The sequence below is a fragment of the Grampus griseus genome, assembly GCF_964374135.1.
Source record: "Grampus griseus genome assembly, chromosome: 8".
In the NCBI taxonomy this organism is placed as follows: domain Eukaryota; kingdom Metazoa; phylum Chordata; class Mammalia; order Artiodactyla; family Delphinidae; genus Grampus; species Grampus griseus.
Window position 1 is genome coordinate 79,327,503 of NC_139002.1, and position 16,630 is coordinate 79,344,132.

Sequence of the window (16,630 nt, forward strand, 5' to 3'; positions counted from 1 at the left end):
CCAATGGCCATAATATTCACATTCAGTTCTGCCAGTTGCTTGATTTATGACCTAGAGTAAGTAAATTCCATTGCCTCTTCCAATTTCATTTCCCATTTGAAGTGAGTATATTTAAAATACTTTATGATTTTTGGCAAATGCAATTATTCCAAAAAAGGACATAAGGCAGATAAATTTGTGGAAAATAATGGGCAAATAAGCATATGCAGAATTCCCTAAAGAACAGTAGGTAATTTTTATCCCCTACCTGGACTGCAGCTATAGCTCCTTTACACTTCTTTCTCTCACTTACTGTACTGAAAACAGTTTTGTTGTTGTTGTTGTTTCCAATTTGTAAATACATTGCAATCTTCATACCTCAGGGCTTTCACACATGTTATTATCTTTGCCTAAAAGCACCCCCACAAACATATATATAAACGTCAACACAAACATACATAAACACCTTTCTGTATGTTAGGTTCCTTTTTATTTTTTGACCTAACATGTCACTTCTTCAGACAAAATGTCCCGGACCACTTCATAAAGAAAGTCCCCTTTATTATTCTCCATAATATAACCGTGCCTATATTTTCATAGCATTTCAGACGATTTATGTGTATATACATATTTATTTGTTTGGTCAATGTCTGACACTCTACTAGAATGGAAGTCCCATGAGGGCAGGACTTATATGTCCACCTTGTTCACCACTGTATACCCAGTGTCAGCAGGATGCCTGCAGAGAGCAAAAGCCCAAATAACATCTCCTCAATGACTAGGTGAATACAGAGATGAATCCAATGGTGGAAAATACTGACAACATGGATATGCATAAAGATAGTCTCACCCTATATTGGTTTATAAAATAATAATATCAACCAATGTGATTGTCATCTTTAGCTCAAAGAACAGTTTTTGAACATACGTGCTGGGGTCAGTGAATTAAGGTGACTAGTATTATTATAGAGTCCCCATCAAGGCCATTTCTCGGGCCCAAGGCATTTCTCACTGAGTCTAATACCTTTACAAGCAACTATCACCATCTTCCATCTGTGTACCGCCACCTCCAAAATAATATTTATTCTTTTACTTATATGTTCTTCTAGAGTAAAAGGCAATTCTCAACCAGAGCCCAGTAATAAAAAACTGATCTTTTAATATTCTACATCTGTGTTTCCTAAATAAAAGAAGATATAAGAACACATGACAGAATATTCACAGGCATAAAAAACTACTAGGACAGATTTTTCCTGTGCTATTTTTTTTTTTTTACATCTTTATTGGACTATAATTTCTTTACAATGGTGTTAGTTTCTGCTTTATAACAAAGTGAATCAGTTATACATATACATATGTTCCCATATCTCTTCCCTCTTGCGTCTCCCTCCCTCCCACCCTCCCTAACCCACCCCTCCAGGTGGTCACAAAGCACCGAGCTGGTCTCCCTGTGCTATGCGGCTGCTTCCCACTAGCTATCTACCTTACGTTTGGTAGTGTATATATGTCCATGCCACTCTCTCACTTTGTCACAGCTTACACTTCCCCCTCCCCATATCCTCAAGTCCATTCTCTAGTAGGTCTGTGTCTTTATTCCTGTCTTACCCCTAGGCTCTTCATGAAATTTTTTTTCCTTAAATTCCATATATATGTGTTAGCATACGGTATTTGTCTTTCTCTTTATGACTTACATCACTCTCTGTGACAGACTCTACGTCTATCCACCTCATTACAAATAGCTCAATTTTGTTTCTTTTTATGGCTGAGTAATATGTCATTGTATATATGTGCCACATTTTCTTTATCCATTCATCCGATAATGGACACTTAGGTTGCTTCCATGTCCTGGCTATTGTAAATAGTGCTGCAATAAACAGTCAGGTACATTTCACTTTTTGAATTATGGTTTTCTCAGGGTATATGCCCAGTAGTGGGGTTGCTGGGTCATATGGTAGTTATATTTGTAGTTTTTTAAGGAACCTCCATACTGTTCTCCATAGTGGCTGTACCAATTCACATTCCCACCAGCAGTGCAAGAGTGTTCCCTTTTCTCCACACCCTCTCCAGCATTTATTGTTTCTAGATTTTTTGATGATGGCCATTCTGACTGGTATGAGATGATATCTCATTGTAGTTTTGATTTGCATTTCTCTAATGATTAATGATGCTGAGCATTCTTTCATGTGTTTTTTGGCAGTTTGTATATCTTCGATGGAGAAATGTCTATTTAGGTCTTCTGCCCATTTTTGGATTGGGTTGTTTTTTTGTTATTGAGCTGCTTGAGCTGCTTATAAATTTTGGAGATTAATCCTTTGTCAGTTGCTTCATTTGCAAATATTTCCTCCCATTCTGAGGCCTGTCTTTTCGTCTTGTTTATGGTTTCCTTTGCTGTGCAAAAGCTTTGAAGTTTACTTAGGTCCCATTTGTTTACTTTTGTTTTTATTTCCATTTCTCTAGGAGGTGGGTCAAAAAGGATCTTGCTGTGATTTCTGTCATAGAGTGTTCTGCCTATGTTTTCCTCTAAGAGTTTGATAGTTTCTGGCCTTATATTTAGGTCTTTAATCCATTGTGAGCTTATTTTTGTGTGTGGTGTTAGGGAGTGTTCTAATCTATACATTTACATATACCTGTCCAGTTTTCCCAGCACCACTTATTAAAGAGGCTGTCCTTTCTCCACTGTACATTCCTGCCTCCTTTATCAAAGATAAGGTGACCATATGTGCATGGGTTTATCTCTGGCCTTTCTATCCTGTTCCATTGATCTATATTTCTGTTTCTGTGCCAGTACCATACTGTCTTGATTACTGTAGCTTTATAGTATAGTCTGAAGTCAGGGAGCCTGATTCCTCCAGCTCCGTTTTTCGTTCTCAAGAATGCTTTGACTATTCGGGGTCCTTTGTGTTTCCATACAAATTGTGAAATTTTTTGTTCTAGTTCTGTGAAAAATGCCAGTGGTAGTTTGATAGGGATTGCATTGAATCTGTAGATTGCTTTGGGTAGTATAGTCATTTTAACAATACTGATTCTTCCGATCCAAGAACATGGTATATCTCTCCATCTATTTGTATCATTAATTTCTTTCATCAGTGTCTTATAATTTTCTGCATACAGGTCTTTTGTCTCCTTAGGTAGGTTTATTCCTAGATATTTTACTCTTTTTGTTGCAATGGTAAATGGGAGTGTTTTCTTGATATCACTTTCGTATTTTTCATCATTAGTGTATAGGAATACCAGAGATTTCTGTGCATTAATTTTGTATCCTGCTACTTTACCAAATTCATTGATTAGCTGTAGTAGTTTTCTGGTAGCATCTTTAAAATTCTCTATGTATAGTATCATGTCATCTGCAAAGAGTGAAAGCTTTACTTCTTCTTTTCCAATTTGGATTCCTTTTATTTCCTTTTCTTCTCTGATTGCTGTGGCTAAAACTTCCAAAACTATGTTGAGTAAGAGTGGTGAGAGTGGACAGCCTTGTCTTGTTCCTGATCTTAGTGGAAATGCTTTCAGTTTTTCACCATTGAGGACAATGTTGGCTGTGGGTTTGTCATATATGGCCTTTATTATGTTGAGGAAAGTTCCCTCTATGCCTACTTTTTGGAGGGTTTTTATCATAAATGGGCATTGAATTTTGTCGAAAGCTTTCTCTGCATCTATTGAGATCATCATATGTTTTTTCTCCTTCAATTTGTTAATATGGTTTATCACATTGATTGATTTGCGTATATTGAAGAATCCTTGCATTCCTGGAATAAACCCCACTTGACCATGGTGTATGATCCTTTTAATGTGCTGTTGGATTCTTTTTGCTAGTATTTTGTTGAGAATTTTTTCATCTATGTTCATCAGTGATATTGGCCTGTAGTTTTCTTTCTTTGTGACATCCTTGTCTGGTTTTGGTATCAGGGTGATGGTGACCTCATAGAATGAGTTTGGGAGTGTTCTTCCCTCTGCTATATTTTGGAAGAGTTTGAGAAGGATAGGTGTTAGCTCTTCTCTAAATGTTTGACAGAATTCGCCTGTGAAGCCATGTGGTACTGGGCTTTTGTTTGTTGGAAGATTTTTAATCACAGTTTCAATTTCAGTGCTTGTGATTGGTCTGGTCATACTTTCTATTTCTTCCTGATTCAGTCTTGGCAGGTTGTACATTTCTAAGAATTTGTTCATTTCTTCTAGGTTGTCCATTTTATTGGCATAGAGTTGCTTGTAGTAATCTCTCATGATCTTTTGTATTTCTGCAGTGTCATTTGTTACTTCTCCATTTTCATTTCTAATTCTATTGATTTGAGTCTTCTCCCTTTTTTTCTTGATGAGCCTGGCTAATGGTTTATCAATTTTGTTTATCTTCTCAAAGAACCAGCTTTTAGTTTTATTGATTTTTGCTATCGTTTCCTTCATTTCTTTTTCATTTATTTCTGATCTGATTTTTATGATTTCTTTCCTTCTGATAACTTAGGGGGTTTTTTGTTCTTCTTTCTCTAATTGCTTTAGGTACAAGGTTAGGTTGTTTATTCGAGATGTTTCCTGTTTCTTAAGGTAGGATTGTATTGCTATAAACTTCCCTCTTAGAACTGCTTTTGCTGCATCCCATAGGTTTTGGGGCATCGTGTCTCCATTGTCATTTGTTTCTAGGTATTTTTTTATTTCCTCTTTGTTTTCTTCAGTGATCACTTCGTTATTAAGTAGTGTATTGTTTAGCCTGCATGTTTTTGTATTTTTTACAGATCTTTTCCTGTAATTGATATCTAGTCTCATAGCGTTGTGGTTGGAAAAGATACTTGATACAATTTCAATTTTCTTAAATTTACCAAGGCTTGATTTGTGACCCAAGATATGATCTATCCTGGAGAATGTTCCATGAGCACTTGAGAAGAATGTGTATTCTGTTGTTTTTGGATGGAATATCCTTAAATATCAATTAAATCCATCTTGTTTAATGTATCATTTAAAGCTTGTGTGTCCTTATTTATTTTCATTTCGGATGATCTGTCCATTGGTGAAAGTGGGGTGTTAAAGTCCCCTACTATGAATGTTTTACTGTCGATTTCCCCTTTTATGGCTGTTAGTATTTGCCTTATATATTGAGGTGCTCCTATGTTGGGTGCATAAATATTTACAATTGTTTTATCTTCTTCTTGGATCAATCCCTTGATCATTATATAGTGTCCTTCTTTGTCTCTTCTAATAGTCTTTACTTTAAAGTCTATTTTGTCTTATATGAGAATTGCTACTCCAGCTTTCTTTTGATTTCCATTTACTTGGAATATCTTTTTCCATCCCCTTACTTTCAGTCTGTATGTGTCTCTAGGTATGAAGTGGGTCTCTTGTAGACAGCATATATATGAGTCTTATTTTTGTATCCATTCAGCTAATCTGTGTCTTTTGGTGGAAGCATTTAGTCTATTTACATTTAAGGTAATGATGGATATGTTTGTTCCTATTCCCATATTCTTAATTGTTTTGGGTTCGTTATTGTAGGTCTGTTTCTTCTCTTGTGTTTCTTGCCTAGAGAAGTTCCTTTAGCATTTATTGTAAAGCTGGTTTGGTGGTGCTGAACTCTCTCAGCTTTTGCTTGTCTGTAAAGGTTTTAATTTCTCCGTCAAATCTGAATGAGATCCTTGCTGGGTAGAGTAATCTTGGTTGTAGATTTTTCTCCTTCATCACTTTCAATATGTCCTGCCACTCCCTTCTGGCTTGCAGAGTTTCTGCTGAAAGATCAGCTGTTAACCTTATGTGGATTCCCTTGTGTGTTATTTGTTGTTTTTCCCTTGCTGCTTTTAATATGTTTTCTTTGTATTTAATTTTTGACAGTTTTAATTAATATGTGTCTTGGCATATTTCTCCTTGGATTTATCCTGTATGGGACTCTCTGTGCTTCCTGGACTTGATTAACTATTTCCTTTCCCATATTAAGGAAGTTTTCAACTATAATCTCTTCAAATATTTTTTCAGTCCCTTTCTTTTTCTCTTCTTCTGGAACCCCTATAATTCGAATGTTGGTGTGTTTAATGTTGTCCCAGAGGTCTCTGAGACTGTCCTCAGTTCTTTTCATTCTTTTATCTTTATTCTGCTCTGCAGTAGTTACTTCCACTATTTTATCTTCCAGGTCACTTATCTGTTCTTCTGCCTCAGTTATTCTGCTATTGATCCCATCTAGAGTATTTTTCATTTCATTTATTGTGTTTTTCATCGTTGCTTGTTTCATCTTTAGTTCTTCTAGGTCCTTGTTAAATGTTTCTTGCATTTTCTCTATTCTATTTCCAAGATTTTGGATCATCTTTACTATCATTATTCTGAATTATTTTTCAGGTAGACTGCCTATTTCCTCTTCATTTGTTAGGTCTGGTGGGTTTTTATCTTGCCGCTTCATCTGCTGTGTGTTTTTCTGTCTTCTCATTTTGCTTATCTTACTGTGTTTGGGGTCTCCTTTTTGCAGGCTGCAGGTTCATAGTTCCCGTTGTGTTTGGTGTCTGTCCCCAGTGGCTAAAGTTGGTTCAGTGGGTTGTGTAGGCTTCCTGGTAGAGGGGACTCTTGCCTGTGTTCTGGTGGATGAGGCTGGATCTTGTCTTTCTGGTGGGCAGGTCCACGTCTGGTGGTGTGTTTTGGGGTGTCTGTGGACTTATTATGATTTTAGGCAGCCTCTCTGCCGATGGGTGGGCTTGTGTTCGTGTCTTGCTAGTTGTTTGACATAGGGTGTCCAGCCCTGTAGCTTGCTGGTCGTCGAGTGAAGCTGGGTGCTGGTGTTGAGATGGAGATCTCTGGGAGATTTTCGCTGTTTGATATTATGTGGAACTGGGAGGTCTCTTGTGGACCAGTGTCCTGAGGTTGGCTCTCCCACCTCAGAGGCACAGCACTGACTCCTGGCTGTAGCACCAAGAGCCTTTCATCCACACGGCTCAGAATGACAGGGAGAAAAAGTAGAAAGAAAGAATTAGTAGAAGTAGAAAGAAAGAAAGAAAGAAAGATAGAAAGAAGGAAGGAAGGAAGGGAAGAAAGAAAGAGAGAAAGAAGGAAAGAAAGAAAGAAAGAATGAAAGAAAGAAAGAAAGAAAGAAGGAAGGAAGGAAAGAAAGAAAGAAAGAAGGAAAGAAAGAAAGAAAGAAATGAAAAGATAAAGTAAAATACAATAAAATAAGATAAAATATAATAAAGTTATTAAAATAAAAAATAATAAGAAAAAAAATTTTTTAAAAAAAGAAAGAAAACAGACGGATAGAACCCTAGGACAAATGGTGAAAGCAAAGCTATACAGACAAAATCTCACACAGAAGCATACACACACACACTCACAAAAAGAGGAAAAGGGGAAAAAATCATAAATCTTGCTCTCAAAGTCCACCTCCTCAATTTAGGATGATTCATTGTCTAAAGGAGGGAAGGAAGGAAGGAAAGAAAGAAAGAAGATAAAGTAAAATAAAATTATTAAAATAAAAAATAATTATTAAGAAAAATAAATTAAAAAACAAACAAAAAAAATCGGATGGATAGAACCCTGGGACAAATGGTGGAAGCAAAGCTATACAGACAAAATCTCACACAGAAGCATACACATACACACTCACAAAAAGAGGAAAAGGGGAAAAAATCATAAATCTTGCTCTCAAAGTCCATCTCCTCAATTTGGGATGATTCGTTGTGTATTCATGTATTCCACAGATGCAGGATACATCAAGTTGATTGTGGAGCTTTAATCCGCTGCTTTTGAGGCTGCTGGGAGAGATTTCCCTTTCTCTTCTTTGTTTTCACAGCTCCCAGGGCTCAGCTTTGGATTTGGCCCCGCCTCTGCATTTAGGTCGCTGGAGGGCATCTGTTCTTTGCTCAGACAGGACGGGGTTAAACGAGCCGCTGATTCGGGGGCTCTGGCTCACTCAGGCCAGGGGGGAGGGAGGGGCACGGAGTGTCGGGTGGGCCTGTAGCGGCAGAGGCTGGCGTGACGTTGCACCAGCCTGAGGCGCGCCGTGCGTTCTTCCGGGGAAGTTGTCCCTGGATCCCAGGACCCTGGCAGTGGCGGACTACACAGGCTCCCTGGAAGGGGGGTGCGGATAGTGACCTGTGCTCGCACACAGGCTTCTTGGTGGCGGCAGCAGCAGCCTTAGCATCTCATGCCCGTCTCTGGGGTCTGTGCTTTTAGCCACGGCTCGCGCCCGTGTCTGGAGCTCCTTTAAGCAGTGCTCTTAATCCCCTCTCCTCGCGCACCAGGAAGCAAAGAGGGAAGAAAAAGTCTCTTGCCTCTTCGGCAAGTCCAGACTTTTCCCCCGGACTCCCTCCCGGCTAGCCGTGGTGCACTAACCCCCTGCAGGCTGTGTTCACGCCGCCAACCCCAGTCCTCTCCCTGTGCTCCGACCAAAGCCTGAGCCTCAGCTCCCAGCCCCGCCCGCCCCGGCGGGTGAACAGACAAGTTTCTCAGGCTGGTGAGTGCTGGTCGGCACTGATTCTCTGTGCAGGAATCTCTCCGCTCTGCCCTCCGGACCCCTGTTGCTGCGCTCTCCTCCGCGGCTCCGAAGCTTTCCCCCTCTACCACCCGCAGTCTCTGCCCGCCAAGGGACTTTCTAGTGTGTGGAAACCTTTCCTCCTTCACAGCTCCCTCTCACTGGTGCAGGCCCCGTCCCTATTCTTTTGTCTCTGTTTATTCTTTTTTCTTTTGCCCTACCCAGATACGTGGGGAGTTTCTTACCTTTTGGGAGGTCTGAGGTCTTCTGCCAGCATTCAGTAGGTGTTCTGTAGGAGTTGTTCCACGTGTAGATGTATTTCTGGTGTATCTGTGGGGAGGAAGGTGATCTCCGCGTCTTACTCTTCCGCCATCTTCCCCTCGTCCCCCTGTGCTATTCTTTGAATGTAGTATAGAAAACACTAGTCGGTCCTTAAATAAGGGGGATTGTATGATGTATGAGTAGGCTTTCAGTATGAGTTCTGTGGGCCTTGGGGAATTCCTCTTCAAAAGGGTATTTTCCTTTCTTATCATTACAGAGTTCCAGAAAGCTAAGAGACTGGATCAATTCATAATTCTTTCTTCAGTCCCTTTCTAGGTCACATTTTATTTTCACACTGAGAACTAACGTGAAAATAAATACTTTTTTTTATAAAACGGGAAGATAAAACCCCTACTGCTAGGTTTGTCTGCACTTCATCTATTCAACTATGTCTTATTTCTATAGAACCTCTCAAAAATTGTCTTGGTTTTTTTTTTCAAGATTCTCATTTGTCTCAAAGGGCAATGAATATTGGTACCTCTGCTTGTCTTTATTTGAATTCATGCATTTGAAAATATCCTTAGAAATCTGGAGTTAATTCATGAGCTGATTATAAAGTAGCCAAAAAGTATTGACTGAACCAATATGAGTAGAGTTTAGTTAAATTTGTTTGTCTTATAATAAATATAATTACTGAAAATATAATTTTCAGTAATTTCCTTTCCTGTCTGTACCCCTTGCCCACAGAGTCTACTCTGTCTCAAAAATGGAATTAAGATGAGTAATTGCAAGGCAAAATTTTCATTACTTGAGTGCTGTATGTACTGGTGGGTTTGCTTTGTCTTTTTCACCTTTCAATCACTACATTTGAAATTTACTTTAATATAGAGAATATGGGCAGGTGAATAGGGAGTGTGGTAAAAGCAGATGTGTTTCTAGGTATATTCCGTCTGAGTTTTAGCCTCTACCAGAATGAATTTTGGTGTGTGTTCTTTACATTTCAGTGTCTGTGATTTTCGAGGTAAATGGATGGTGTGCAGGAGTTTCATACTTAATTTATGGTGCAACATGATGTGATGGTTTTAGCACTAGAAACTGTTTGGAATATAAATCCCAAACAGTTTTCTTGTTGGTGTGATATAAGGAATGTTACATATCCTCTCTAAGTCTCAGTTTCCACGTAGCTAATAGGTATAATGTCTGCCTGGTAAGATTGTTAGAAAACTAAATGAAATAAACACAGCATATATTACATTTAATATGTAGTCACTAAAATACTATATACATATATATGTATATATGAATGTATATACAGTTGACCCTTGAACAACAAAAGTTTGAACTGTGAGGGTGCCCTTACACCTGGATTGTTTTTAATAAAAAATTCTACAGTACTACACAATCTGAGGTTGGTTGAATCTGCAGATGCAGAACTACTGATAGGAACAGTGGAGTCAGAGGGCTGGTTTTAAATTGTATGTGGATTTTTAACTGCATGAAGGGTTGATACCCCAAACTCCTGCATATGTTTATATACACACACATACTATAAAATAATAAGAAAAAGCCTAACAACACACTAGAAAAACTATAAAATAGCTTAGTCACTTAAGAATTATAATTGGCTAGAAATATATGAAAACATGTTCAATCTGGAACATGAAGATTAAAACCATTTTTTTTGTTTTTTGTTTGTTGGCTTTTTATTTTATTCAGAATTAAAACAAATGATACTATCTAGAGTTCCCCAAGGAATTTCATAAAGAAATGGATTCCATCTTGTACTGTTTGGGGAAGTGTGAAAAGATAAAGCTTTTAGGGAAGGCAGTTTGGCATTGTTTATCCAAATGATAAATATTCATGCACTTCAAACCAGCAGTTGTACATCTAAGTGTTTCCTCTTAGAGAAATACTCAATATGTGCAAAAAAGGCATATACCAGAATACCCATAGCAGTATTCCAGGACTGAGGAACGCCCTGGGATTAACGTAAGGGGGATGAGGACGGATGGGGACAGGGGCATACAGGGACATGGGGTCATTCATTGCTGGGAGAATACAGTTACTGGGACTTCCAATTATGGAGGCAGAGTCCTGTTGAGGGGCATTCTTTCTTCTGGCAGATCAGTCTTCTCTGCATGAGGAGAGGGACTGTTACACGGAGCACAGGAATGCTGTCCCCCTGCTGGTCAGTTTTTGTACTAAACCATGTATGCTGTTCCTTTCCAGCCTCTTGATCACTACTAGTACATTATGTGGTGTGTTTAAAGGAGGATAGGTTATAGAAAGAAGTGTTCTGGTTAATAATAGTAATTTGAATTTCTACACATTAGGTTTTATTTATTTTACTGCTTAAAAACCTAAATGGTTAAATTTATTCAAAGACAATCCAAATTATTATTCTCATAACTCTCCAAATGAATTTAAACCTGTTTCTTTTTTACAGAACCTTTCAAAAACAGTGAAAGCTCAAACTGGAAGAGGAACTGTTTATTTCTCATAACTATTTGACAAAAATCTCAAAACACTTCCTCTGACAATATAGAAACAAACGAATTCCACTAGTGCTAATCCCTAGGTGATGCTTTTCAAGAGTACTTTTCTGAAACAGCCATCACAAGAATTAAAATTATTTGTTGATTTCTGCTGATTATTTCTTGTTGCTAAAACTTGCCATTTTGAATTTGCAGGTATGAATATAAGCAAGAGTGAGATAGCAAAAGAAACTTCATTAAAACCATCTCGGAGATCCCTGCCTTGCCTGGCCCAGAGCTATGCTTACTCAAAGAACTTGAGCCAATCTACCTCACTCTTCCAGTCAACTGAGAGTGAATCTCAGGCTCCCACTTCTGTAACCTCAATCCCTGCTGACAAAGCAGAGCAAGGTGAGCTCTACTTTCTTGTTTAACTTTTAAAGAATAGTGTTTTCCACTAGTGTTTATAGAGTCTTCAGGAAGGAGATTGGCATAGAAAGGAGAACAGTAGCCTATGCCAGTCAGACAAAAGGCCATTCGTTGGTGAGATGTGTGTTCATTTCTTTTTATCCTTGAAGGTAGCCAACCCCATGCAAATATGGACCTAACATTTTCTGTTGGCAAGAGAAGACAGATCAGCCACCTAAATCACTGGCTCGTTAGCATTCCTGGTGAGAATTTATTACCAGTAATTAAATATGCCAGCAATAATAAACTCAGTTCCCTAAAAAGAAAGACCCAAAACTATAAATAATACTGACAGTAAATCAGTGAACATTTGGTTGCACGAAGATGTGGTTAGACAAGTGTTGGCAAATAAAACTACACACAGCTGACTGTCTGAGACTCATTATACCTGCAGACAATCCCTTTTCACAAGAGTCAGGAGTCAGAATACAACCAGGCCCCTGTCATTCAGTGGATGGGTGTGTTTTTATTTTCCCTTCCATCTCTAAGAGCTTTTATATTATGAAAATTGATTCCCTTATGATTCCTTAGGGTTGCTTCTTCCTCTGGATAATTTGAAAATGCCAATATTCTCTTTTCAATAGTATTGGCAAATCACTATTTTAAATAGTAATCTTACATCTATGTCCAGTAAGGAAAGTGGCTAATTGTTTAAGAGAATCAAAGTGTTAAAATGTAATATAGATGTATCTCTCATTTCCACTCTTCACGTTTGGCTGTTATTTGGACAGCAGTCACCACGGTAATTGTTCTGTCATTATGTTTTTATTCCCCAAAACTAGAAAGTCTTTTTTGTTCTTGTTTCCAGTTAACACTGAGGAAGGCAGAAAAGACTCTGTGCTCAGATGTTCTTTTGCTGACCTCAGTGACTTTTGCTTGGGTGAGTTACTTTCTATTATTTCCTTCCTCCTTTCCCCCTCTCCAAAGGTAAACTGACTTCTACTTCAAACGTAGAACATTATTTTTTTAAGAAAAAAAAATTCATGTTTAGCCTTTGACATTTGATGGGTGAGAATAATATTCTAAGGTTAAAATATTATTAAGGTATTTCATGTACAGTTTGAAAGTCAAATACAGAAGATTTTTAATGAATAACATCCTATAACTGAAAAATATTCTGTTGTTAGTCTTTTGGAAATTTCCTTCAGTTCTCGATGAATAAGTACATTTATACTACTTTGTCTAGATTTATCAAATTTCAGCATTATTTGTGATCTCTCGTGCTAGATGAAGGTTTATTAGTTCATTCATATAACCTTTCCTTATTTTTTTCATAGTTACACTGCCATTTTAAATCTCTCCACTGATTAAATTTGTAACTATAGTATATTTGCATCTTTATATCATGTTTTTTCTTTTTTAATTATTATTTTTAACATCTTTATTGGAGTATAATTGCTTTACAATGGTGTGTTAGTTTCTGCTTTATAACAAAGCTATACATATACATATATCACCATATCTCCTCCTTCTTGCACCTCCCTCCCACCCTTCCTATCCCACCCCTCTAGGTGATCACAAAGCACCCAGCTTATCTCCCTGTACTATGCGGCTGCTTCCCACTAGCTATCTATTTTACATTTGGTAGTGTATATATGTCAGTGCTAATCTCTGATTTCATCCCAGCTTAACCTTCCATCTCCCCGTGTCCTCAAGTCCATTCTCTACGTCTGCATCTTTATTCCTGTCCTGCCCCTAGGCTCATCAGAACCATTTTTTATTTTTTTAGATTCCATATATATGTGTTACCATACAGTATTTGTTTTTCTCTTTCTGACTTACTTCACTCTGTATGATGGACTCTAGGTCCATCCACTTCACTACAAATAACTTAATTTTGTTTCTTTTTATGGCTGAGTAATATGTCATTGTATATATGTGCCACATTTTCTTTATCCATTCATCCGATAATGGACACTTAGGTTGCTTCCATGTCCTGGCTATTGTAAATAGTGCTGCAATAAACAGTCAGGTACATTTCACTTTTTGAATTATGGTTTTCTCAGGGTATATGCCTAGTAGTGGGATTGCTGGGTCATATGGTAGTTCTATTTTTGATTTTTTGGGTAACCTCCATACTGTTCTCCATAGTGGCTGTATCAATTTACATTCCCACCAACAGTGCAGGAGGGTTCCCTTTTCTCTACACCCTCTCCAGCATTTATTGTTTGTAGATTTTTTGAAGATGGCCATTCTGACCAGTGTGAGGTGATACCTCATTGTGGTTTTGATCTGCATTTCTCTAATAATTAGTGATGTTGAGCATCCTTTCAAGTGTTTGTTGGCAATCTGTATATCTTCTTTGGAGAAATGTCTATTTAGGTCTTCTGCCCATTTTTAGATTGGGTTGTTTGTTTTTCTGATATTGAGCTACATGAGCTGCTTGTATATTTTGGAGGCTAATCCTTTGTCATTTGCTTCGTTTGCAAATATTTTCTCCCATTCTAGGATTGTTTTTCACCTTGTTTATGATTTCCTTTGCTGTTCAAAAGCTTTGAAGTTTCATTAGGTCCCATTTGTTTATTTTTGTTTTTATTTCCATTACTCTAGGAGGTAGGTCAAAAAGGATCTTCCTGTGATTTGTATCATAGAGTGTTCTGCTTATGTTTTCCTCTAAGAGTTTTATAGTGTCTGGCCTTAACATTTAGGTCTTTATCCATTTTGAGTTTAGTTTTATGTATGGTGTTAGGAAGTGTTCTAATTTCATTCTTTTACATGTAGCTGTCCTGTTTTCCCAGTACCACTTATTGAAGAGGCTGTCTCTCTATTGTATATTCTTACCTCCTTTGTCAAAGAAAAGGTGACCATATATGTGTGGGTTTATCTCTAGGCTTTCTATCCTATTCCATTGATGTATCTTTCTGTTTTTGTGCCAGTACCATACTGTCTTGATTACTGTAGCTTTGTAGTATAGTATGAAGTCAGGGAGCCTAATTCCTCGAGCTCCGTCTTTCCTTCTAAAGATTTCTTTCGCTATTCTGAGTCTTTTCTGTATCCATACAAATTGTGAAATTTTTTGTTCTGGTTCTGTGAAAAATGCCATTAGTAGTTTGATAGGGATTGCATTGAATCTGTAGATTGTTTTGAGTAGTATAGTCAATTTCACAATGTTGATTCTTCCAATCCAAGAACATGGTATATCTCTCCATCTGTTTGTATCATCTTTAATTTCTTTCATCAATGTCTTATAGTTTTCTGCATACAGGCCTTTTGTCTCCTTAGGTAGGTTTATTCCTAGGTATTTTATTCTTTTTGTTGCAGTGGTAAATGGGAGTGTTTCCTTACTTTCTCTTTCAGATTTTTCGTTGTTAGTGTATAGGAATGCAAGAGATTTCTGTGCATTAATTTTATATCCTGCTACTTTACCAAATTCATTGATTAGCTCTAGTAGTTTTCTGTTAGCTTCTTTAGGATTCTCTATGTATAGTATCATGTCATCAGCAAACAGGGACAGTTTTATTTCTTCTTTTCTGATTTGGATTCCTTTTATTTCCCTTTCTTCTCTGATTGCTGTGGCTAAAACTTCCAAAACTATGTTGAATAATAGGGGTGACAGTTGGAAACCATGTCTTGTTACTGATCTTAGTGGAAATGGTTTCAGTTTTTCACCATTGAGAATGATGTTAGCTATGGGTTTGTCATATATGCCCTTTAAGTTCCCTCTATGTCTACTTTCTGGAGGGTGTTTATCATAAATGGGTGCTGAAATTTGTTGAAAGTGGTTCTGCATCTATTGAGATGATCATATGTTTTTTCTCCTTTAATTTGTTAATATGGTTTATCACACTGATTGATTTGTGTATATTAAAGAATCCTTGCATTCCTGGGATAAACCCCACTTGAATATGGTATATGATGCTTTTAATGTGCTATTGGATTCTGTTTGCTAGTATTTTGTTGAGGATTTTTGCATACGCGTAATCAGTGATATTGGCCTGTAGTTTTCTTTTTCTGTGACATCTTTGTCTGGTTTTGGTATCAGAGCAATGGTGGCCTCGTAGAATGAGTTTGGGATTGTTCCTCCCTCTGCTATATTTTGGAAGAGCTTGGAAAGGATAGGTGTTAGCTCTTCTCTAAATGTTTGAAAGAATTCACCTGTGAAGCCATCTGGTCCTTGGCTTTTGTGGGTTGGAAGATTTTTAATCACAGTTTCAATTTCAGTGCTTGTGATAAGTCTGTTCATATTTCTATTTCTTCCTGATTCAGTCTTGGAAGGTTATTCTTTTCTAGGAATTTGTCCATTTCTTCCAGATGGTCCATTTTTTAGCATATAGTTGCTTATAGTAGTCTCTCATGACCCTTTGTGTTTCTGCAGTGTTTGTTGTCACTTCTTTTTCATTTCTAATTCTGTTGATTTGAGTCTTCTCCCTTTTTTTCTTAATGAGTGTGGGGCTAATGGTTTATCTATTTTGTTTATCTTCCCAAAGAACCAGCCTTTAGTTTTATTGATCTTTACTATGGTTTCCTTCATTTCTTTTTCATTTATTTCTGATCTGATGTTTAGGTTTTCTTTCCTTCTGCTAACTTTGGAGATTTTTATTCTTCTTTCTCTAATTGCTTTAAGATTAGGTTGTTTATTTGAGATTTTTCTTGTTTCCTGACGTGAGATGGTACTGCTGTAATTTTCCCTCTTAGAACTGCTTTTCCTACATTCTATAGGTTATGGGTCATCGTGTTTTCATTGTCATTTGTTTCTAGGTATATTTTGATTTCCTCATTGATTTCTTCAGTGATCTCTTGGTAGTTTAGTAGCGTATTTGTTTAGCCTCCATGTGTTTGTATTTTTTACTTTTTTTTTTTCCTGTAATTGATATCTAGTCTCATAGCATTGTGGTCAGAAAAGATACTTGATACAATTTCAATTTTCCTAAATTTACCAAGGCTTGATTTGTGACCCAAGATATGATCTATCCTGGAGAATGTTCCATGAACACTTGAGAAGAATGTGTATTCTGTTGATTTTGGATGGAATGTCCTATAAATATCAATTAAGTCTATCTGGCCTGATGTGTCTTTTAAAGCT

General features: G+C 37.4%; 1 protein-coding gene across 1 annotated transcript in view; it reads left to right on the forward strand.

Moving 5' to 3' along the window:
• Nucleotides 1-16,630, forward strand: part of ANO3 (anoctamin 3) — a gene marked incomplete at both ends in the record, with an annotated part of 413,216 nt that overhangs the window by 210,755 nt on the left and 185,831 nt on the right. The window contains 2 exon segments of the mRNA XM_082660958.1: nucleotides 11,356-11,550; nucleotides 12,416-12,487. Coding sequence (XP_082517084.1) covers nucleotides 11,356-11,550; nucleotides 12,416-12,487 — 267 coding nt within the window.